This window comes from Primulina tabacum, chromosome 6 (genome assembly GCF_025594145.1).
Source record: "Primulina tabacum isolate GXHZ01 chromosome 6, ASM2559414v2, whole genome shotgun sequence".
Classification (NCBI taxonomy): Eukaryota; Viridiplantae; Streptophyta; class Magnoliopsida; order Lamiales; family Gesneriaceae; genus Primulina; species Primulina tabacum.
Genome location: NC_134555.1, coordinates 37,997,110 through 38,021,381, shown reverse-complemented (window position 1 = coordinate 38,021,381; position 24,272 = coordinate 37,997,110). Strand labels below are relative to the sequence as shown.

The following is a 24,272-nucleotide window of genomic DNA, read 5'->3' as shown; positions in this document are numbered from 1 at the left end:
ATGCCACAATAACTAGTCATCGCACTATTTGTGAACTTCGTAAAAAATTATAATATTATTATCATCACCAAGGACACATTCAAAAACACTTTGTGGAGGGATTATTAATTTTTATAAAATAGGAAAAACTATAATTTTTGTCTAGTATACTCGACACTTTTTAATTTTGGTCTTCCATGTTATCAAATTTCATTTCTAATTATCTATTTTGTTTTATTTTTCCTTTCGATTTTAGTCATTTTTTCACTTGACGTCGATGTGACACCGACGTATGCATTTTCAAAAATTAAAAGATTTATACAAGACTACAATTACCAAAATATAATTTATTTGAAGAGGTGACCACCTCTCCTGTCAATATTTATGTATCACAAATTTGTTCATCACTTTCATCTTTCCGCTGCAAAATATATGAATTTTAATACAACTGTGGGTCCTAAATAAATTATGTGTTTCAGAAAATTTATTTTAGAGTGGGGGATAGAATGTATAATTATTTGAAAATAATAATAATTTAAAATACCCTTTATTTTGGTATTTATCACAAAGTAGGTTAAGACTTTGATTAAAAACTTATATAGATTTTAACTAATTATTTTTTTAGGCTATTTACTATTTTACAACTTTTGGAACTTCTCATAAACCGAAACTCAAAATGAAATACTATGTATACGAAAAAAAACATTAATGTTGATTTATTTATAACGACGTCAATCATTAGCTCGAGATCTTTATCTTAAATTTAAGATTTTGATGTCAGATAAATTATAAGTCATCGGTGTTTTTCACTATTTCTGGATCCTGATATATTGCAAATTTCATGGAAAACGTTTAAATGTTAAAATATTTTAACAATTGGAGTAGGTTAAAAGAAAAAAGAAAAAAAGTTCGGACGCTTACACATTTTGCTCATATTCTATCTTCTTGATTTTTTATTTCGCCCTCAAAATATTCGATGCCGCTAAATCAAACAACTTTTTTTTTCAAATGAAAATTCTAAGCTTCAAAGACCAAATAAAATGTAGTACACGAACATTATTGGTAACGCAATCAACATTCGGAATATAACCATACAATTTATTGATAAAATGAGTTAGAAAAATTAACAATCAAATCTTCCAAAATATAAATCGAACGAGTAATATGTACTCACCTTGTGCGAAAGATATCGTGGTGTACGTTATTCTCCTTTGCAAATACAAAGGGGACAATTCCTTGAGGTAGTGCAGCCTGCCAATCACGTACAATACATAATATTTATGGGCAATGATCTGTACATATATATATATAGATTTTTTGATACGTTGTCCACCAACCGTGTCCACCAATAAGGTGATACTTATCTATTAGACATGATGAAATATATCTAAATTGTACATCTACTAGGTCAGTCGTAGTGGGCACAAATGTAAATATGATTATATCATAATATATATATATATATTATATGTATGTATATGCCAATATGACACCATATTTCATTATTATTTTTATTTAAAATTCTCTTAGTACTGTCAAACGTCCCTTTGAGCTTACTTGACGCCTCTTTAATGAATTTACTAGAAAAAATAATGTTTTTATTTCAAAACGAAAAATAAGTAATTTTTTGTTTTATTCTTTGTCACAATTATGTATATTATATAAAAGGGCAATATTCAGGAGTCGACTGTCCAAAGGTAATAATTTAGTGACATTCTATGTGAAAACTTCATTCACCACGAGTCAAGAAATTATTAAACAATATATATATATATATATATATATATATATATAATAATAATAATAATAATTTAGTGAGATTCTAAAATAGACAAACTATGATGAAGTTATTTAATAAAAAAGAGAGACTTGGTCTAAAATAGAATAAGAAAAATAAAAATAAACTCATTTACCATCGTCATGAAATATTAATGCAAATATTTTCAGTGTTGTGTAAGTAAAAAAAAAATTATAATACGTGTTTGTACCATTTTTTTTTAAAAATGTATAAGAATGTTTTTAAAAAAATTAAGAATATTAGATATTTTTTTTCTTCTGTTTTTAGAACTTTTTAAATTACGAAAGCGTTTTTACCCATGTAAGTGTATATCTATTCTATTTTATTAAAGTTGAGGACAAGATAGTAATTACCTAGAAAGGACACCAAATTTTTCTTCCAATTTTACCATTATATAACACTAATATTACATTTTTATTTTTTATTTTATTTTTTTAAATTTCAACACACTTACACACACTTTTATTTTTATTTTTTTATTTCAACAATTCAAATATCAATTTAGTTCCTTCATAATTTGTCAAATTTCACTTTAGTCCATTAATAATGATAAAAAAAACTGTACACATGCATCGCGTGTGCAGAGTAGATGTGTGTGTACGTCATTCCTGTTGGTCCCACGTGCGGAATTTGAGATAATAAATTTCGAAAATAAAGAATAAATTGGACACCGAGATTTACGTGGAAAACCCCTAAAAATTATTAGGGTAAGAACCATTGGTAAGATGAAAAGAATTTCACTATAATATTTTGTGGTGTACAACTCAATCACAGTGTTTACAAAGAGAACACACACTCTCTTAATACAGGAGAACAAACACCTCACAAATATTATAGAACTAAGCACTTAAATGCTATAAGATGAGAGAAAACTCGAAGAAGGGATGATTTCAGAATGAAGGAATTGAGCTCTATTTATAGAACTTCCTATCAGTGTGAATACGCGTTAAAAACGCGTATTCATATTTCAGTCTGAATTTCCTTCTGCAGCACCAACTTTGACAAATCAATTGCCAATCAATACGTTTAAAATTCAGCTGCCCACCTTTGTTGACTTGCCTATATTTCTCCCACTTGAAGATTTGATTGAGAATCAAGCACATCTTCACACATCCTTTCAATCTTGGCATTCCCTGCTACTTACGTTTCTGCTAGGCCACTTGAGGATCTACACCACTAAAACTTATCAGTGTTCACTGGCTTGGTCAGAAAATTAGCTATGTTATTTTTTGTATGGATCTTCTGCATATCCACGCTTTCTTCTTCTACTATTTCCCGCACAAAGTGAAATTGTACTCTAATGTGTTTCGTCCTGGAATGAAAGGCTGGATTCCTTGCAATGTGCAAGGTACTCTGATTGTCACAAAACAAAGAAACATTTCTTGTTTGTGCCCATCTCCTCCAATAACCTTTTGATTCATATTGCCTCCTTGCAAGCTTGAGTAGCTGCCATGTATTCTGCCTCTGTTATAGATAATGCCACAACTGTCTGCATTTTTTAAACCCAGCTTACAGCTCCTCCTGCAAGTGTAAACACATAACCAGTAGTAGATTTTCTCTTATCAGGATCACCCGCATAATCTGAATCGACATAGCCCATGAGTGTAAAATCTGATCCTCCATAACATAATGCAGCAGGTACCCTTAATATATCTAAGGATCCTCTTAACAGTGCTCCAATGCTCTCGTCCAGGATTCGCCATATACCGACTAACTGCTCCCACTGCTTGAGCAATGTCAGGTCTTGTACAGATCATGGCGAACATCAAACTTCCCACTGCTGATGCATATGGTACTCGAGACATCTCTATCCTCTCTGCTTCACTGCTAGGACACATCTCGGAGGATAACTTGAAGTTAACAGGAAGATGGGTCGAGATTGGCTTACTATCTTGCATGTTGAAACGTTGCAAAACTTTCTTCAAATAATTTCTCTGTGAAAGCCAAATCTTTCTGTTACTTCTCTCTCGATGAACTTGCATCCCTAGAATCTTGTTTGCTGGTCCCAAGTCCTTCATATCAAATTCCCTAGCCAACTGTGCCTTCAATCCTTGGACCTGATCTTTGTTGGGGCCTGCTACCAATATGTCGTCCACATACAACAGCAAAATGATATAATCATCACCAGACCTCTTGAAATACGTACAAAGGTCTGCACTCAATCTGTTGTATCCAATGCTCATGATATAGGAATCAAATCTCTTGTACCAACACCTCGGCGCCTGTTTGAGACCGTACAGAGATTTGTTCAACCTGCAAACCAAGTTCTCTTTGCATTTTTCCGCAAAATCTTCTGGCTGGAGCATAGAGATTTCTTCTTCAAGATCTCCATGAAGAAACACCGTTTTCACATCTAGCTGTTCTAGATGTAGGTCAAACACCGCACATAATGCCAACACTACTCTGACTGTTGTAAGCCGAACCACAGGAGAAAATAACTCATTGAAGTCAATGCCTTCTTTCTCAGCATACTCTTTTACCACCAATCTAGCACGATACCGCTCCACTTGGTTATTGCCATCACGTTTGATCTTATAGACCCATCTGTTATCAATGGCTTTCCACCCTCGTGGTAGTGTAACAAGATCCCATGTTTTATTCCTGTCTAATGCCTCCAACTCTTCTTGCATTGCTATCATACACATGGATACATCCGAGCTTTGAGTAGCCTCGTGAAAACTCGATGGCTCACCATCCTCTGATAATAGACAATATGCAATATTGCTTTCAGTTATATAATCTGAAAGCAACCTGGTGGTCTTCTATCTCGAGTTGACTGTCTCACATTGGAAACTTCAGACTCAACATGTTCTTGTTCTTCGTGCTCTGGTACTGCTTCACAAGAAACTTGACCTTCAGCCGTCTTATTTTCCACCTGAAAAATAGTAGTTTCTTAATTCGGTGTGCCTTTATCTCTCTTTACTTTATCTTCCTCGAAGATAACATCCCTGCTGATGACAAGCTTGTGAACAGTAGGATCCCACAAGCGAAATCCCTTTACTCCATCAGCATAATCCAAGAAGATACATTTTCTGGATTTCGAATCCAACTTTGATCTTTCTTGCTCATTGTAAAAAACTTACACATGACTTCCAAACGTATGAAAATGAGAATAATCTATCGGCTTCCCGGTCCACATCTCCATTGGAGTCTTCAGATCAATCGCCACTGAAGGAGAACGATTGAAAATATAACAAGCGGTTTTGACTGTTTTCGCACAAAATGACTTTTCTAGACCTGCAGTCCTCAACATAGCTCTTGTTCTATACAACAAGGTTCTATTCATCCGCTCTGCCACTCCATTCTGTTGAGGTGTGTAAGCCGTCGTGAATTGTCTTTTGATGCCCTCATGTTGACAATATGCATCAAATTCGTCACTGATATATTATCCTCCATTGTCTGTCCTCAGACACTTGATTTTCATTTCTGAATCAAGTTCAACCCGCGCTTTGAAATCTTTGAAGATCCGGAAAACGTCTGATTTCTTCTTGATTGGATACACCCAACATCTCCTAGAGAAATCATCAATGAACGAGACAAAGTATCTCGCTTCTCCTATGGATACAACTGGTGCTTGCCAAACATCCGAATGAATCAGCTCCAATATGCTTTTACTCCTGACAGTAGAAGTGCCAAACTTTAATCTGTGTTGTTTACTGGTAACACAGTGCTCACAAAAGGGTAGTGATACTTTTGTAAGTCCCGGCAGCAGCTTCCGTTCTGAGAGAATTTTCAATCCCCGTTCTGACATATGCCCGAGCTTTCTATGCCATAACACCATTAATTCTTATCTTGAACCAATTGATGCAACAACTAGTTCTGCCTCTTTGTGTGTTTCTCCCAAAAGTACATACAGATTTGCAGCAACTTTTTCCGCCTTCATAACCACAAGCGGGCCTTTCACAATTTTCATGATCTTGTTCTCGATACGAGTTTTGCACCCGATGTCATCCAATTTCCCCAAGGACAAAAGATTTTTCGTCAGTCCCTTCACATGTCGTACCTCTTGTATGGTGCGAATGGTGCCATCAAACATTTTAATTTTGACAGTACCGACCCCAGCGATTTCCAAGCATGATCATTTCCCATGAATACAGATCTTCCTGAGACTGGTTCATAATGATCAAACCATTCTCTCCGAGACGTCATGTGCCACGTCGCTCCTGAATCCATAATCCATGTGTCACATAATTTGTGTCTGCCTTCTGCAACTGTTGTCGCTTCGCTGAATAATATTTCACCGCCGCCTGAATTACTGGCCACATTTCCTTGAGAATTTTTATCGATACTCGTACACTCTTTCTTGAAGTGCCCTTTACCGCCACATTTAAAGCAGTAAATATTTTTCTTCTTACTTCTCGACTTTGATCTACCTCGTCTTTGGCTCCCACTGGAGTCACGGTTCATAAATCTTCCTCTTATCATTGGTAAAGCCTCTGCCTGCTTCGAAGTTACCAACCTGTCTTCCTTATTCTTGCGCCGGCTTTCTTCTCCGAGAACCGCAGTTAAGACATCGTCGAATCTTAGAAAGCCCATAAGAATATTGTTGGTAATGTTGATGATAAGTTGATCATATGAATCTGGTAGACTTTGAAGTAGAAGCTCCGCACGTTCATTTTCCCCTATTTTATCCCCCATGAAAATGAGTTGGGCAAATAGAGTATTTAGTGTATTAATATGGTCGGTCATTGATGAGGATTCCGCCATCCGAATAGTATAAAGCCTTCTCTTTAGGAAAATCATGTTGTGTAGCGACTTGACCACGTACATCTTTGTCAGAGTATCCCAGATAACTTTGGCTGTTTTTATCTCAGAGATACTTGATAAAACTTTGTCTGTCCCAGATAACTTTGGCTGTTTTTATCTCAGAGATACTTGATAAAACTTTGTCTGTCCCAGATAACTTTGGCTGTTTTTATCTCAGAGATACTTGACAAAACTTCGTCTGCTATAGCCAAGTGTAAATTGGCAACAACATTATCATTCATCTCGTTCCACTTTCCATCGTCCATAATTTCCACCGGTCTATCTCCAATAGCTGCAAAGCAATTCTCTTTTCTTAAAACTGCTTGTATCTTTATTTTTCACAGCATAAAATTGCTTCCATTGAACTTTGTTATCTCGTACCTTCCCGCCATTATGTCTACGACAATTTTAGTAGACCGGACAAAATAATCCCGTCTTAAATAAAAAATCTCAAAAAAGTCTTTTTTGATGTGGAAGATCAGTATAGGCTGCAACCACAGAGCATACTCAGAATTTTAAGAAATTTTAAACCAAGGCTCTGATACCACTTGTTGGTCCCACGTACGGAATTTGAGATAATAAATCTCGAAAATAAAGAATAAATTGGACACCGAGATTTACGTGGGAAACCCCTAAAAATTATTAGGGTAAAAACCACGGGCAAGATGAAAAGAATTTCACTATAATATTTTGTGGTGTACAACTCACTCACTGTGTTTTCAAAGAGAACACACACTCTCTTAATACTGGAGAACAAACACCTCACAAATATTATAGAACTAAGCACTTAAATGCTATAAGATGAGAAAACACTCGAAGAAGGGATGATTTCAGAATGAAGGCATTGAGCTCTATTTATAGAACTTCCTATCAGTGTGAATACGCATTAAAAACGCGTATTCATATTTCAGTTTGAATTTCCTTCTGCTGCACCAACTTTGACAAATCAATTGCCAATCACCACGTTTAAAATTCAGCTGCCCACCTTTGTTGACTTGCCGAAAATTCCGAGGGGAAAACGAGAACCTGGACAATGGCAACCCACAAGAGGACGTCGCGAAGGCCGATAGCAATGGAAGCAGTAGCCATAACAGCTGGTCCTGTAAGGAATCTCACAGCCATTGAAAATGCTGCAATCGAGTTCCCACATGCTATGATCCGAGGTTGTAATGCCATGAATAATCCTGCACTCACAAACATATATACCCATCATTTCTACAACAAAATTTGAAAGACTCTATTTTATCCACAATTAATTATAATTTTTGACATAATGTGTTAGCATCAAAAGCTCACCATTAGACCAATGTTTCACCTATTTGGGTGCTCATGAGTCGGGTTGTTAGACCCACGAGTCCGAGTAGGTGTGTGTCTATCTGTTGGTGCTGTCTCATATCCTCTAGAGATTAGTCTTACAATTTCCCTATCATTGGCTATATCCCCAGCAGATATAATATTATCCGTTAAGATCCGACGTCACTCTTTTAAGGCCTACCTAGCCGATCAGATCAAGCAGTGCAATGTCAGCAGCTTGACGACGGACGAGAACTATCCAAAAAATCACTCCTCTCAGTACTACTCTCATGCTCTGATTCATATTCTCTTAACTCAACTTAATGTCATGCAATTGGAATAAAATATTCACTCACGCATGAACGAATGTTGATTTCATTACCAAAAGGGCAGACATGTTGTCATGACCATACTGTATTCTTGCTCTGATCACATTCTCAACCTATGTCATTTCAAAATTTTGAAGTAAAGTTTATAAATTTAATATTACTCATCAACATGGTTGGACGAAACGGGAACGGAACGGTCGGAACGGGCGTTCCGGACCTTGACGAGGTTCTGAGGTGTGTAGGTTGATGGCTTGTATCGGCGTTTCATATACCGAAAACGGGGATTTAACGGCGGAACGGAACGGGACACGCGAAACGACACGGAACGGAAGAGATTTGTACAGCTGCAACAAGAACAAAAAATCTGTGTGTAATTTTGAGCACATGCATTGTAGGTCCTAATGCACGTATCTTTGCTTTCTAGTACAAATAATGCAATTTTGAGCACATGCATTGTGTGGCTTTTTGGACAGTTCATAGTTGCATGATGCTCCAAATAGTAGCACATGCAATCATGCGTTGTTGGACCTAAAGCACGTATCTTTCCTATAGATACATTGAATTTTTCTCAAAACAATTAAAGGATTGCAGCTGGTGCCTGGTAGCTTTCTCCCTTTGATAACTCTCATCTCTCCGCCAGCATAAAAACAGCTTCGCCTCTATTGGAAGCTGATCCGGCAGAAAAGTGAAACTGCCCAGAAAAGTTCAACTTCCCACGTAACGTTTCGAGAAGCGAACGTAAAAAGGCTTCACCATTTTCATGTACTTTTGCACCACTTCTGTAAGGCCCGAGATTTTATCATTTTAATCCGAGATTATTTAATTTATGAATTTTGGAATGTTGAGTCATATTCCATGGTTTTACAATTCCATAGGATTGAAATTGAATTAAAAAGCGCTGTGAGGACCAAATTGCAAATAGTAAAGATTTCAGGGACTAAAGTGCAATTAATGGGATTTGAGTGGGACACTTGTCTTCACCATGCATTTGGATATATAAAAATCTCATTCTTCCTTTAGATGAAATAGCAAGAATGAAAGAAAGCTTCAGGGAATTCTCAAATTTCTTAATTTGCTTCGAATTTGATTTTATAAGCTCCGATTATCAGAATTTTGATCCGAACACAATTCTGTGATTCTCTCGTCGACAGCTACTACAGGACGTAAGTTTTATTGATTTCTGATATGATTTGAAATTATGATTTTGGAAGAATTGTGATTTGATTATTATTATGTGTTCTAGTGATATCAGTAATCGTATATTCGAAGTCAGATCGAAGAACAGACTGTTTATGCAATTGTTATGATTTTCAGAATTGATATGATTGAGATATACAGATTTGGTATTGAAATTGCGATTATTGATTAATTATGGATTGTATTGGCTATTGGTTATGAATTGTAATTGATATCTCGTATTGTTGAGTTACCGGGGACATCATTCTAATGTCGTTATGCCGTTGATTTTGAATCAGATTAAGATTGATCAGGACAGATTTGATTTGGATGGTATATTGATATTGTACCTGTCGAATATGTCATTTCAGATTGTATTGCTTGCTTTGAATTCAGAACTTCCATTTCTTCAGACCGAGACTACGAAAAGAAATGTATAAATCAATGTTGAACCGGGAGAATGACTCGAGTGAGATAGAACTTGAGTTTCCCAAAACCACATACTTATTTGCTATTGTTTTCAGATATTTGAATTCATTGCATTTATATATGCTTGTTCTATTGATTTATAGAAAGCATGGATTAGACGATTGATTTGAGATAGAGAGTCTTTGGCAGATGTGCCAAGTCGTGACAGGGTTATTGGCAGAGGTGCCAGGTCACTGGACGTTTGGTTTATATCGATGTTACTTAGAATGCAGATCATCTTCTATTGCAGATATTCGATATAGTGTACCAAAGTCTGGGAATAAGAACATACAACCATCTAGCTGAGGAGAGTAGGTGAATTGTTGCGTTCTTATTCAATCGGAATCCTTAGACTAGGCCGGATTGAGTCGAGTCAAAGAATAAGAGTCAGAGCTTGATTTACAGACTTGTATCAATTATGTTTCATAGATTATGTTACATGTTTGTATCGATTTATGTTTCAGATTATGATTCATGTTTTTAATAAATGTTTATGATTTTATACATTGCATGTATACATTGTTTATACTGAGAAATTCTATTCTCACCGGAGTTATCCGGCAGTTGTTGTGTTTGTATGTGTGCATGAGAACATGTGGGACAGGATCATGGTCAAGAAGAGAATGAGAGATGGTGATTAAAGTGGTGATTCCGGACTTAGACGTGGAACTAGTATTTTATCACCGGTTATGTGATTGAGATGACATTAGTTTGTTTATGATTGTACTTTGAACAGATTTTGTACTTTAGATCATGATGTAGATATTGCACTGATCGTGTATTTAAATAAAATGGAATATAACTTGTTGTATAGATTTGTACACTTGTTTATACAGGGCCCAATTTAAAAAAAAAATTAGACATTGTTTAATTAATTGATCCAATTATTCCCAAAGAACGATTAAGTAGATAATTAGCGTCCGGGTACCCACAACAGGTGGTATCAGAGCGATAGATCCTTTAGATTGAGATAGAATAGAGTGAGCGGGGTAGATTGAGTTTTCTTTCCTGCTTTTACATGCTAGCATTGCATTATATTTTACTGCTTTGAAATACATGTTACTTGATTTATCTGATTTGATTGGTAATATGTATTGATTGAGAATGAATCAGAATCGATTCTTGATCAGAGGTAAGATGATCAGAAGAGGACTGAGACAGATTCATCACATGTAATTTCTAACACTTTTGATAATCAGATATGCCTCCCCGAAGAATCCCAGAACAGGGCAGTATTTCTGCTAATCCGATGGATATCACAGCAACACCGATGGAAACGTTACTAAAGAGGTTTCAGTCGTTTAAACCGCCAACCCTGAAAGGAACAGAGACTTCTATTGACTGTGAGAATTGGTTAGATGATATAGAAATGCTGTTTGATTCCTTGGATTACACTGATGAGCACCGAGTCAGACTGATTGGGCACCAATTGCATGATGTTGCGAAAAATTGGTGGATCACGACAAAGAGGGCTTTGGAGCATCGAGGTACGACTATTACTTGGAATATTTTTAAGACCGAGTTCTATCAAAGATTCTTTCCAGTGTCGTACAGAAAGGATAAGGGTGCAGAGTTTGCAAATTTGAGACAGGGTCACCTGAATATTGAAGAGTATGTGGCCAAGTTCTCTACCTTGCTGCAATTTGCTCCACATGTTGCCGAGAATGATGAAGCCATTGCTGATCAGTTCATCAATGGGCTGAATCCTGAGATATTTACATTGGTGAACACTGGGCGACCAAGTAATTTTGTTGATGCCTTGAACAGAGCAAAGGAAGCCGAAGCCGGTCTGATTAGACAGAAAGGAGCTTCGTATGTCACACCAGCACCGAGACCACAGCAACCACCCTCAATGCAGTTCCAACAACCCCCTCCCAGATTTGAGAGTGGCAGCAGCAGCAGTGGCAAGAGAGATCAGCTGAAAGCTAGAGGGAAACAGTTTAAGAAGTCAGGGAGCAGTTCATCTAGCTCAAGTGGTTCCCGACATAGTTATACAGGGGCCTATTGCATAATTTGTGGTGTAAGACATCCCACAGAACAATGCCGAGGAGTTTTTGGCGTTTGCAACATTTGTAAACAGCCAGGACATTTTGCCAGAGTCTGTCCACAGAGATATTCTCAGAGATCCCAGGGTGCAAAATCATCTGGATCAGTAGCTCAGACTGGTAGACGACTATATGTTGTTCACTCTTTCCAGACAGCACCATCTACCCAGTCACAACCGAGGCCTGAAAGAAGCCAGACTGTTAGCCAGCCTCCTAGACAGCAGGCCAGAGTTTTTGCTTTGACTGAAGAATAGGCTCAGGACGCACCTGATGATGTTGTTGCAGGTAACTGTTCTCTTTGTGGTTATCCTGCTTATGTATTGATAGATACCGGTGCATCTCATACATTCATATCTGAGCAATTTGCATTGATGCATTCCTTGCCTGTTGATTCATTATCTACTGTAGTATCTATCTCTTCGCCTTTAAGGAGATGTCTTATATCAGTGACATCTATTAGATCTTGTATACTGCGGTATGATGAGCATGAGATTGAGTTAGATTATATTGTACTTGGGTTGTCTGATTTTGATTGCATTATCGGTATTGATATGCTAACCAAGTACAGAGCTACCGTTGATTGTTTCTATAATATTGTGAGATTCAGACCTGACATGGCTGATGAGTGGAAATTCTACGGTAAGGGTTCTAGAGCTAGAATTCCTTTGATATCTGCGTTATCTATGACTCGATTGTTATAGAAAGGAGCAGAGATATTCCTTGTGTATTCAGTAGACGTATTGAAATCGAGCCCAGCATTGGCAGATTTGCAAGTGGTATGTGAGTTTGCTGACGTCTTCCCAGATGAGATTCTGGGCTTGCCTCCAGTCAGAGAGATAGACTTGAGCATCGAATTGGTACCAGGTACCGTTCTAATTTCTAGAGCATCACACAGAATGGCACCAATAGAATTGAAAGAGTTGAAAGATCAGTTGGAAGATTTACTGGCCAAGGGTTACATCAGACCGAGTGTTTCTCCTTGGGGTGCTCCAGTACTGTTTGTGAGAAAGAAAGACGGTTCAATGAGACTTTGCATTGACTAACGGCAACCGAACAAGGTTACGGTAAAGAACAAATATCCCTTGCCTCGCATTGATTATTTGTTTGATCAGTTGCAGGGTTCTTCTGTATATTCCAAGATCGATCTGAGATCTGGATATCATCAGCTGAGAGTCAGAGACTCTGATATCTTGAAGACAACTTTCAGAACTAGGTATGGACACTATGAGTTTATTTTCATGCCATTTGGTCTAACAAATGCTCCAGCTGTTTTTATGGGATTGATGAATCGTGTGTTTCAGAAATATCTTGATGAGTTTGTGATTATTTTCATTGATGATATTCTGATATATTCAAAGAATATGATTGATCATGCTGAGCATTTGAGAACTGTAATGAAAACGTTGAGAGCTGAGAAACTATATGCAAAGCTGTTGAAATGCGAGTTTTGGTTGAAACATGTCGTATTTTTGGGACATATCATATCTGGAGATGGTATTTCTGTTGATCCCAGTAAAGTTGAGGCTGTGATTAGTTGGCCGAGACCGACATCTGTGTCAGAGATACGCAGCTTTATGGGTTTAGCGAGCTACTATCGACGATTTATTAGAGATTTTTCTAGTATTGCAAAGCCGATTACCTAGCTAACCCAAAATAATACACCATTTGTTTGGTCAGAGGCTTGTGAATCCAATTTTCTAGAGCTGAAGAATAGATTGACCAGTGCTCCAGTGTTGACTATTCCTTCAGGTACTGGTGATTTCGTTGTGTATTGTGATGCTTCTCACAGAGGATTGGGTTGTGTTTTGATGCAGCGAGGGCATGTTATTGCATATGCTTCGAGACAGTTGAAGCCACATGAGACTCGATACCCGATTCATGATCTGGAATTGGCTGCTATCGTGTTTGCATTGAAGATATGGCGACACTATCTGTACGGTGAGAAGTTTGAGATATATTCTGATCATAAAAGCTTGAAATATCTGTTTTCACAGTCTAAATTGAATATGAGGCAATGAAGATGGCTTGATTTGTTGAAAGATTTCGATTGTGAAATCAATTATTATCCGGGAAAATCGAATGCAGCGGCTGATGCACTGAGTCGAAAGGTATGTTCTTTATCCTTATCGACTATTGGTGTTTCAAATTTGATTGAAGATTGTTGTCTTTCTGGATTAGTATTTGAGGCAGATTGTCAATCTTTGAGATTGTATGCTATTCAAGCTGAGCCAGAACTGATTGTTAGAATCAAAGAAGCACAAAAAGTGGATCAAAATGTTCAGAACTCAATCAGAATATGAGGTTCGTGATGATGTACTGTATGTGAATAATCGTATTGTTGTGCCGGAGGTTTCAGAGTTGAGACAGCAGATATTGACAGAAGCGCACAGCAGTCGATTTAGCATTCATCCTGGTGGCAGAAAAATGTATAACGATTTGAAAAGACAGTTTTGGTGGAAACAGATGAAATCAGATGTCACAAATTTTGTATCTAAATGTTTGAATTGAAAACATGTGAAAGCAAAGAGAAAGAAACCAGGAGGTCTACTGCATAGCTTATCGATTCCAGAATGGAAATGAGATCACATTTCCATGGATTTTTTGACGCAGTTACCGTGATCCTCCCGAGGTTGTGATGCGATTTGGGTCGTTATTGACAGATTGACCAAATCAGCATGTTTTATTCCGTACAGAATGACGTACAGATATGACCAGATGGCAGAGATTTATGTCAGAAAAGTGGTCAGATTGCATGGTGTGCCGAAGTCATTGTATCAGATCGTGATCCTTGATTTACTTCACACTTTTGGCACAGTTTGCAGCAGGCTCTGGGTACTACATTGCATTTGAGTACTGCATATCATCCTCAGACAGACGGTCAGTCAGAGAGGACTATCCAGACATTGGAGGATATGCTTAGAGCTGTAGTGCTAGATTTTGGCACTAGTTGGCAAGATTCTTTGCCACTTTGTGAGTTTTCTTATAACAACAGCTATCAGACAAGTATAGAATCTTGCCACTTTTTGAGTTTTCTTATAACAACAGCTATCTGACAAGTATAGAGATGACACCGTTTGAAGTGTTGTATGGCAAAAAGTGCAGATCCCCTCTCTATTGGGATGATATCTCTGAGCTACCTGAGTTTGGACCCGATATGATTAGAGATATGACCGAGAAAGTGAAGCTGATTCAGAAGAGAATGAAGACAGCTCAGGACAGACAGGCCAAATATGCAAATATTCGACGCCGACCTCTAAAGTTTGAGCAAGGAGATAGAGTATTTTTGAATATTTCTCCTTTCAGAGACGTTATCAGATTTGGAAAACGAGGGAAGTTGTCTCCTCGTTACATTGGTCCTTATGAGATTCTGGAGAAGATTGGTACTCGTGCTTATCGACTTGCTCTTCCGCCTTCTCTATCTGTAATATATGATGTCTTTCATGTGTCTATGCTGCGAAAATATCTCCCTGATGATTCTCATATTATTCAGCCAGACGAGGCCGAGCTTGATGAAAGTCTGAGTTATGTTGAGAAACCTATATATTCAGATTCTTGATCGGAAAGAAAAGCAGCTCAGAACGAATACTATTCCGCTTGTGAAAGTCCAATGGAGTCATCATGGCATTGAGGAAGCTACCTCGGAGACTGAATCAGATATGAGACAGGAATTCCCAGAGTTATTTCACTAAGGTGAGTCTTTTATTTTAGCTTCTGTTATATCTTCTTATCTTATGTGATTTGATTGTCTGCGATTTCGAGGACGAAATCATGTCTCAGAGGGGGAGAATTGTAAGGCCCGAGATTTTATCATTTTAATCCGAGATTATTTAATTTATGAATTTTGGAATGTTGAGTCATATTCCATTGTTTTACAATTCCATAGGATTGAAATTGAATTAAAAAGAGTTGTGAGGACCAAATTACAAAAAATGAAAATTTCAGGGAGTAAAGTGCAATTAATGGGATTTGAGTGGGACACTTGTCTTCACCATGCATTTGGATATATAAAAATCTCATTCTTCCTTTAGATGAAACAGCAAGAACGAAAGAAAGCTTCAGGGAATTCTCAAATTTCTTAATTTGCTTCGAATTTGATTTTATAAGCTCCGGTTATCAAAATTTTGATCCGAACACAGTTCTGTGATTCTCTCGTCGACAGCTACTACATGACGTAAGTTTTATTGATTTCTGATATAATTTGAAATTATGATTTTGGAGGAATTGTGATTTGATTATTATTATGTGTTCTGGTGATATCAGTAATCGTATATTCGAAGTCAGATCGAAGAACAGACTGTTTATGCAATTGTTATGATTTTCAGAATTGATATGATTGAGATATACAGATTTGGTATTGAAATTGCGATTATTGATTAATTATGAATTGTATTGGCTATTGGTTATGAATTGTAATTGATATCTCGTATTGTTGAGTTACCGGGGACATCATTCTAATGCCGTTATGCCGTTGATTTTGAATCAGATTAAGATTGATCAAAACAGATTTGATTTGGATGGTATATTGATATTGTACCTGTCGAATATGTCATTTCAGATTGTATTGACAGCTTTGAATTCTGAACTTCCATTTCTTCATACCGAGACTACGAAAAGAAAGGTATAAATCAATGTTGAACCGGGAGAATGACTCGAGTGAGATAGAACTTGAGTTTCCCAAAACCACATACTTATTTGCTATTGTTTTCAGATATTTGAATTCATTTCATTTATATATGCTTGTTCTATTGATTTATAGAAAGCATGGATTAGACGATTGATTTGAGATAGAGAGTCTTTGGCAGATGTGCCAAGTCGTGACGGGGTTATTGGCAGAGGTGCCAGGTCACTGGACGTTTGGCTTATATCGATGTTGCTTAGAATGCAGATCAGCTTCTATTGCAGAAATTCGATATAGTGTACCAAAGTCTGGGAATAAGAACGTACCACCATCTAGCTGAGGAGAGTAGGTGAATTGTTGCGTTCTTATTCAACCGGGATCCCTATACTAGGTCGGATTGAGTCGAGTCAAAGAATAAGAGTCAGAGCTTGATTTATAGACTTGTATCAATTATGTTTCATAAATTATGTTACATGTTTGTATCGATTTATATTTCAGATTATGATTCATGTTTTTAATAAATGTTTATGATTTTATACATTGCATGTATACATTGTTTATACTGAGAAATTCTATTCTCACCGGAGTTATCCGGCTGTTGTTGTGTTTGTATGTATGCATGAAAACAGGTGGGACATGATCAGGGTCAAGAAGAGAATGAGAGATGGTGATTAAAGTGGTGATTTCGGACTTAGACGTGGAACTAGTAGTTTATCACTGGTTATGTGATTGAGATGACATTAGTTTGTTTATGATTGTACTTTGAACAGATTTTGTACTTTAGATCATGATGTAGATATTGCACTGATCATGTATTTAAATAAAATGGAATATAACTTGTTGTATAGATTTGTACACTTGTTTATACAGGGCCCAATTTAAAAAAAAATTAGACCTTGTTTAATTAATTGATCCAATTATTCTCAAAAAACGATTAAGAAGATGATTAGCGTCCGGGTCCCCACAACTTCTTTTGTCAATTTTCTGTTTCCTGATGTTGCTGTTGAATTACAATCTTATTGATTATTTCTTCGTTCATTTGGCGCCATGGTTACTCTTTGAGCTATTATCTCTGGTAAATAAAGAGACAAAAGTCATTCTTACTTCCTAAGCTTTACACAGCAGGGACAATCTTGCATCGCCGCCACCGTACACCACCAGTTATTGGTAAGCCAACCACTAACTTTAAATTTTTTTAGTTTATATAACTCAATTTGTTTATTTTAAATTATTGTCTGAAATTTTAGACTTCGTATTTCGTATTGTTATTGACTATCCTATTTTTCTTCACTTTGCCTGAATATATATGGTCTAGCTCATATTGAATTTTGGGTTTTGTGTGTACGTGTATATATATTTGTGTGTGTGTTTGTTGGGCTTAATGTTCATACAAAATGGTAGTGAATAAATTACGACAGTTTGATTTTTGCTTATTCGAATATATTTCGTTAGATTTGTGTGAATATATGTAGTTGGACTTGAAATATATATAAATTATAGTGAATTTATTACTTAATTATGTGTACATGATTATATTTTCTAAAATATAATATAAATATTATATCATCTAAATTGACTCAACGACTTTTATTAATAATAGTTTGGCTCAAATATTAATCCAACTATAAATTTGTATTATATAATTTTTAAAAACATATTCAAACATTCCTGAAAAAGAGAAAAAAACAACCAATTTTTTTCTACTTATATTTTTGTGCATTTAAATAAATATATACATTATTATATATTTGGTTTATTATTTTAAAATGCAAATCAGTTACACTTTCTTTTTGATACAATTTATCAATTTCTTTATTTGAAAGTGCAAATCAGTAAATCCTATGAACAATGGCTCCAAAACTCGATATTGGTTGGGAGTTTGGTAAATCCATCGGAGGTGATAGAAAGACAATACAATGCAAACTTTATGTAAAAATTATAACTGGTGGAATTACAAGATTAAAGCAACATATTGCTCATGTTGTTGGAAATGTTGAGTCATGCACTAAAGCTCCAAAAGAAATATCATTGATGTTCTTGAAACATCTTCAAGATACTAAGAACGAGAGAAATTTAATAAAAAAAAGAAAGAAATTGCTATTAATGCAATTCAACAGAGCATACATGGACTCGATAATTGCAATGACAGTGGAGATGATGATAAATTTGATAATACCTATGAAGAAACTTTACAAGATATGGAAAATAGGGCACTGCGAAAAGCAATGAAAGAAAGTCGTAGAACAAGAGCATTTGAGGAAGATATGCAAAACCGATATGGTTCAGGTAAATAAATATTTTATTTTTATAGTTGATGCATATCCGATATGTTTCAAAATTAATGTATCATTTTAAAAACTTATTTTTAATGGAGTAATATAAAAATTCTGATTAGATTATATTATTTAATTTCAGGAAATGTTGGTGGCAGTTCATCATCACCAAGTGCAAATCCCAATTTAAGAAAACAGATGACTCATAGCTTTAGCGTATGAGAGGGAGCTCAGTTACCATCGAAAGGGATTGATTCTTACATGTTTTCATCAAAACGAAAGAGTATAAAAAATTGGTTTGCTCCTGAAAAGGTCAAAGATGTTGGGAAGGCTATTTCAAAATGGTTTATATACAATGCAATTCCATTTCATGCAGCAGATACTGGTCCATACTACCAAGCAATGATTAATACCATCTCAGATGTTGGACCTGGAGTACAAGGTCCTTCGGGACGTCAAATAGGTGGTGTTTTCCTGGAAGAGGAGGTAGAAGATATCACTATATATTTGAATACATTAAAATCCAAATGGCCAAAATATGGATGTACAATAATGTGTGATGGTTGGAGCACACGCAACAAGCATCCTATCATTAATTTTATGATATACTGCGATCACAACATGATATTTCATAGTTCAGTGAATTGCACAAATAAAAGAAAGACATCAGATTTTATATTATCTCTTTTGAATAATGCTATTGACGATATTGGAGAAGAAAATGTTGTACATGTGGTTAGAGATAGTGAAAGTGCAAAAAAAGCTGCTGGACAAAAATTGATGATTGAAAGACCTCACATGTTTTGGTCACCTTGTGCTGCACACTGCATTGATCTTATGCTTGAAGATATTGGTAAGATGATAAAGCTAAAGAGGTGCATTGATAAAGCAAAGCAAAAAACAAATTTTATATACAATAGTGACAAAATCGTGAACTTAATGAAAATCTACACAAATGATCGTGAATTGTTGAGACCTGGAATCACTCGCTTTGGTACTGAATTTATTTCTTTAGAAAGTCTCGTCCGGTATTGTCAAGATTTGAAGAGATTGTGCACTTCAGTTGAGTGGCATGAGTACAACAATACAAGCAAAAGAAGGAAAGATGTCGAAAGAATTACATCGATCATTTTGGACACAAAATTTTGGAAGTCGGCTTGTGATATATGCACAACAATGTAACCTCTCGTCAAAGTTTTAAAGTTGGTTGATCAAGACAATAAGCCAACGCTGTCGATTATATATGAAGCAATGGATAGAGCTAAATTATCTATAAAAGAAAGTGTGAAAGACTGGCAATTGTACTGGGATGTGATTGATGAGCGTTGGTATAATCAATTACACCAACACCTACATGCTGCAGGTAAAATTAGATTATATTTACAAAAAATAAATCCATTGTTGTTGTTATCGTTATATAATTTTAAATTTGTGTGTTTTTAGCATATTTTCTCAATCCAATGCTCCAATATTCTGGAACCTGTGTTTACACTGATGAAGTAAGACGAGGATTGAAGACAGTAATCAAAAGACTAGAGCCCGATTTAAATACACAAGCTGCAATGATTAATGAGGTATGATATTTATAAGTTTTGCTTAACATATTTTATATCCAGTATACTATAGTTTTTATCAAACATGTTTCACAGATTAAATTGTTTACTGAACAAATTGGAGAGTTTGGATCCCCACTTGCAAAAATGGCGGTTAAAAAAAGTCTTCCAGGTTTGAATTTCTTTATGTTTTTTCATAGATATTAAAGTTATACAATATATATCATATGTTTCATTTCTTAGCTGAATGGTGGAATGAGTATGGTGAAGAAGCTCCCCACCTAAGAAAACTTGCAATTAAAGTTCTTAGTCAAACATGTCCATCTTCTGGTTGTGAGAGAAAATGGAGCACATGGTCTTTAATACATGCTAAGCTTCGCAATCGTTTGACGATTGAAAAATTGTATAAATTGGTATATGTCCATTACAATATGCGGTTAAGAGTACGAAATTTGATGCAAAAAAGTGGAGATGATGATTACTATAGTCCTATAGATCGTGATCACATATTCAAAGATGATGATATTTTAAATGAATGGAGTAGAGATAATGAACCCTCTGTGTTGCAAGACGATGACTTAGAATGGTTTGATCAAGGTCATGAAATATCAAATGCCCAAGAGAGCAACAAGAACAAAAACAATGAGGGCACCTCAAGATTATCAAAACGAAAAGGAATCATATTAAATGAAAGTGATGAAACTGACAATGACGATAAAAGTGACGACAATGATGATAGTGGTGATGGGAACAATCGGGAAAGTGGAAAAAAACATGGAGATGCTGATCAAGCATGTCAAGATGATCAATATGATACTGGCATGTCATGGGCACGGGGAAAAGAGAATTATTATGCAACACAAGACACTGATCATGGGTATCGTCCTAGGATAGAAGAATAATGTCGCTTTTTAGCAAGTTTGACAGGGTTCTCGAGTGCTGAAGATGATGAACATTTTAGTGGATCTTCAGATTCATATATGCGTGTGGAAGAGAAAATAAAAAATTTGGGCTTGGGGGGTCACCATCAATTTCAGTTTGGAGATGATTCGAGAAATTACCATTGGAGCTCTCAAGATTTTGGTCGTGGTGCCATTGGATATAATGAACCAGACATTGGGTATTCTCATGATTATAGCACAAGACATGATGATTTATCATCTCATGATTATGGATCGTCTCAATACACCGGTTCTAGGAATAATCAATTTGAGAGATTTTCTAATAGTGACCGAAATAAATATCATAATCCTCAAGCACCAGCAGCCACTGGTATTAGACATGATGGTCATGGTTCTATATCTTCAAGTGAGACCAGTAATTCTTTTGGACATCAAGAATTTGGAGACTACCATCGTCGTGACGATACATTATTAAATTCTCCCTCATTACACCATATACATTCAGTTTCAAATCTACTATTCAATGCATATCCACTAGGACAATTTAACACTGGTTTATATCAGCAACCATATGGTGGAGATCAATTTTCTCAACTGAATCCCGAAGAAGAATACACTAATGTTTTTGTTCCTCCACGTCATTCCTCATGGTATTAGTCTCGATGATATAACATTTACAGGTACCTTTCTATATAAATGTTTGTTTTCATCAACTTATATTTCATTTCTCATTGTTATTTTATTATCATATGATATGAGTAATTTAATAAGCTTAACATTAATTTCACTAGGAACATTGGAAAGCAAAGCACATCGGTTGATGTGAGATGTTGAATCTTGAGTCTTCTTCCCGCTGCATCCATCAATGAAAGACTAATGAAGAAGAGACCACAAGTCAACTATTTCTATTGAGAAATTTTCATTACAAAGTGTGGAAAAAACTAAGTTAATTATAAAATATTTCTATTTTAATTGATGTTAAATAATTTGTAACATTACTTTATATAAGATTTGATGCTTATTATTAGTCCATCACTCTAAATTGATTCAAATTTGTGCGAACTTATATATATCCAATCGAAAATATTTTAAAATTTTAATTAATTAAATACAAATAATTTTTAATAGTATATTTAATTTTTGATATGGTTGGAAATATTTTAAATATAATGACGATATAAATTGTGTTCAATAAATTGTTAATAAAATTTTAAAAATATTTTAATTTCTTATTTACATCAAATAATCTATTTAAATGATATATATTTTAATTTTCATATTTCTAAATAGTTTCCAAAATTTTTAATTTTTATATATTTATAATATTTTTTTAAAATACCCGTTCTGCGAAATTTCATTGTAACTGGAACGGTAGCATCCGTTTCGATCTCAGCGATTGCGACAACGAACCATGCTTACCAAGACTAAACATGGCCATGCCAATTCCTGCATCAGACAGTATGGAAATGGACTTTGCTATTATTGCAGGCATTTCAGCATGCCTCCTGAAAAAGAAGTAACAAAAAATAAACTAAATTATCAAAAATAAAACTTGATTTTTAATCATATTCTAAAATAAACCCGAAAAATGAAGAATTAATTTTGAATAAGTGTTGGGATTTATGAGTTTTCTCCAAACCATGATCAAAATAAACCTTGTCATTACACTTGCAGGAGGCATTAGTTTCACTTTCTTTTCTTCCACTTTTTCATCTTCATTTCGCTCTGTTCATCTCCCACTTTAATGACCATTAACAAAATAACTAAATTAACTTGGTAAACCAATTTGGTTTATATTTAAATTTTTTAAATATATTAATATAATTTATGCATTTGAAAAGGAAAAAATTTAAGTCCCGAATGATTTTTTTCCTGAAAAGTAATATAATGGTATATATTTATAATACATAAAATGAAAATAAATTTATTTACGTAAATATTTAATATTATATTTGAGTTATTTTAAATTTATACCCCGACAACCCATTCGTTAATCGGAACTATTTTATATTGACATTTCAACTAATACCTTCTTATTTTGAAAACTATATATTCTTAAGCGTAGAGTGTATAAATCTGAAAAAGAAATATAGACACAAATGGTACTAAATAGTAAAAACTGTTGTGAAAAGTAAAAATTTATGGTAAAAAGTAAAAATCTCAAACTCTCAAAATTTACCAAACTACACACTTTATAATATTTTTCTCTCTACTTAATTGTGAATTTCTTCACAAATGAGAGATCTATTTATAGGAAATCTTTACAAATAATTCAAAAATAAAATACATCATTACCTACATCATCACACACTAATTTTCAATATTTACAACTCTTATTTTCAACATTCAAATATTCAACTATTACTTTTTCAACATTCAAATATTATTTTCAACACTCCCCCTTGTGATGATGATCATGATACGATGATGTCTTCATTACGTGTTTTTGTAATGCCTCGTTAAAAACCTTACTAGAAAAAACCCATTGGGATAAAAACCATAGTAAGGAAAAAATAGTGCAGTCGCGTAAACTCCCCCTCATGTTGACACGAACAATTCTTCACAAATTTCGTAGATTGCGCACCCCAATATTATATATGTACTTTCTGAATATTGACGTAGGAAGTGCCTTTGTGAAGAGATCTGATGAGTTTTCACTTGATTGAATGTGACGAACATCAATACATTTATTCTTCTCTAGCTCTTTGGTGAATGCGAAGAACTTAGGAGGAATATGTTTAGTTCTGTCGCTTTTTATGTATCCCTCTTTCATTTGAGCAACACATGCAGCATTATCTTCATATAGTATCACAGGCTTCTCGTCGAATGATAATCCGCATGAGATTTGGATATGTTGGGTCATTGATTTTAACCACACACATTCACGGCTTGCTTCATGTAGTGCAATAATCTCGGCATGGTTTGATGAAGTTGTTACGAGTGTTTGTTTCTGTGAACGCCAAGAAATTGCAGTGCCTCCACGAGTAAATACATATCTAGTTTGAGAACGTGCCTTGTGTGGATCAGATAAGTATCCAGCATCATCATAACCAATTATACTTGGATTAGCATCTTTTGAATATAAAAGTCCC

At 35.3% G+C, this 24,272-nt stretch overlaps 1 protein-coding gene and 1 pseudogene across 1 annotated transcript; one reads left to right on the top strand and one right to left on the bottom strand.

Moving 5' to 3' along the window:
- Positions 1-1,003: 1,003 nt before the first annotated feature.
- Positions 1,004-22,861, bottom strand: LOC142549936 (putative auxin efflux carrier component 1b; annotated as a pseudogene).
- Positions 19,897-22,067, top strand: LOC142548185 (uncharacterized). Its single transcript, XM_075656508.1, has 5 exons — positions 19,897-20,088; positions 20,169-20,299; positions 20,375-20,450; positions 20,522-21,860; positions 21,972-22,067. Exons 1-4 carry the CDS (start codon positions 19,977-19,979, stop codon positions 21,178-21,180), a joined length of 978 nt encoding a protein of 325 aa, XP_075512623.1. The 5' UTR covers positions 19,897-19,976; the 3' UTR covers positions 21,181-21,860; positions 21,972-22,067.
- Positions 22,862-24,272: the final 1,411 nt, after the last annotated feature.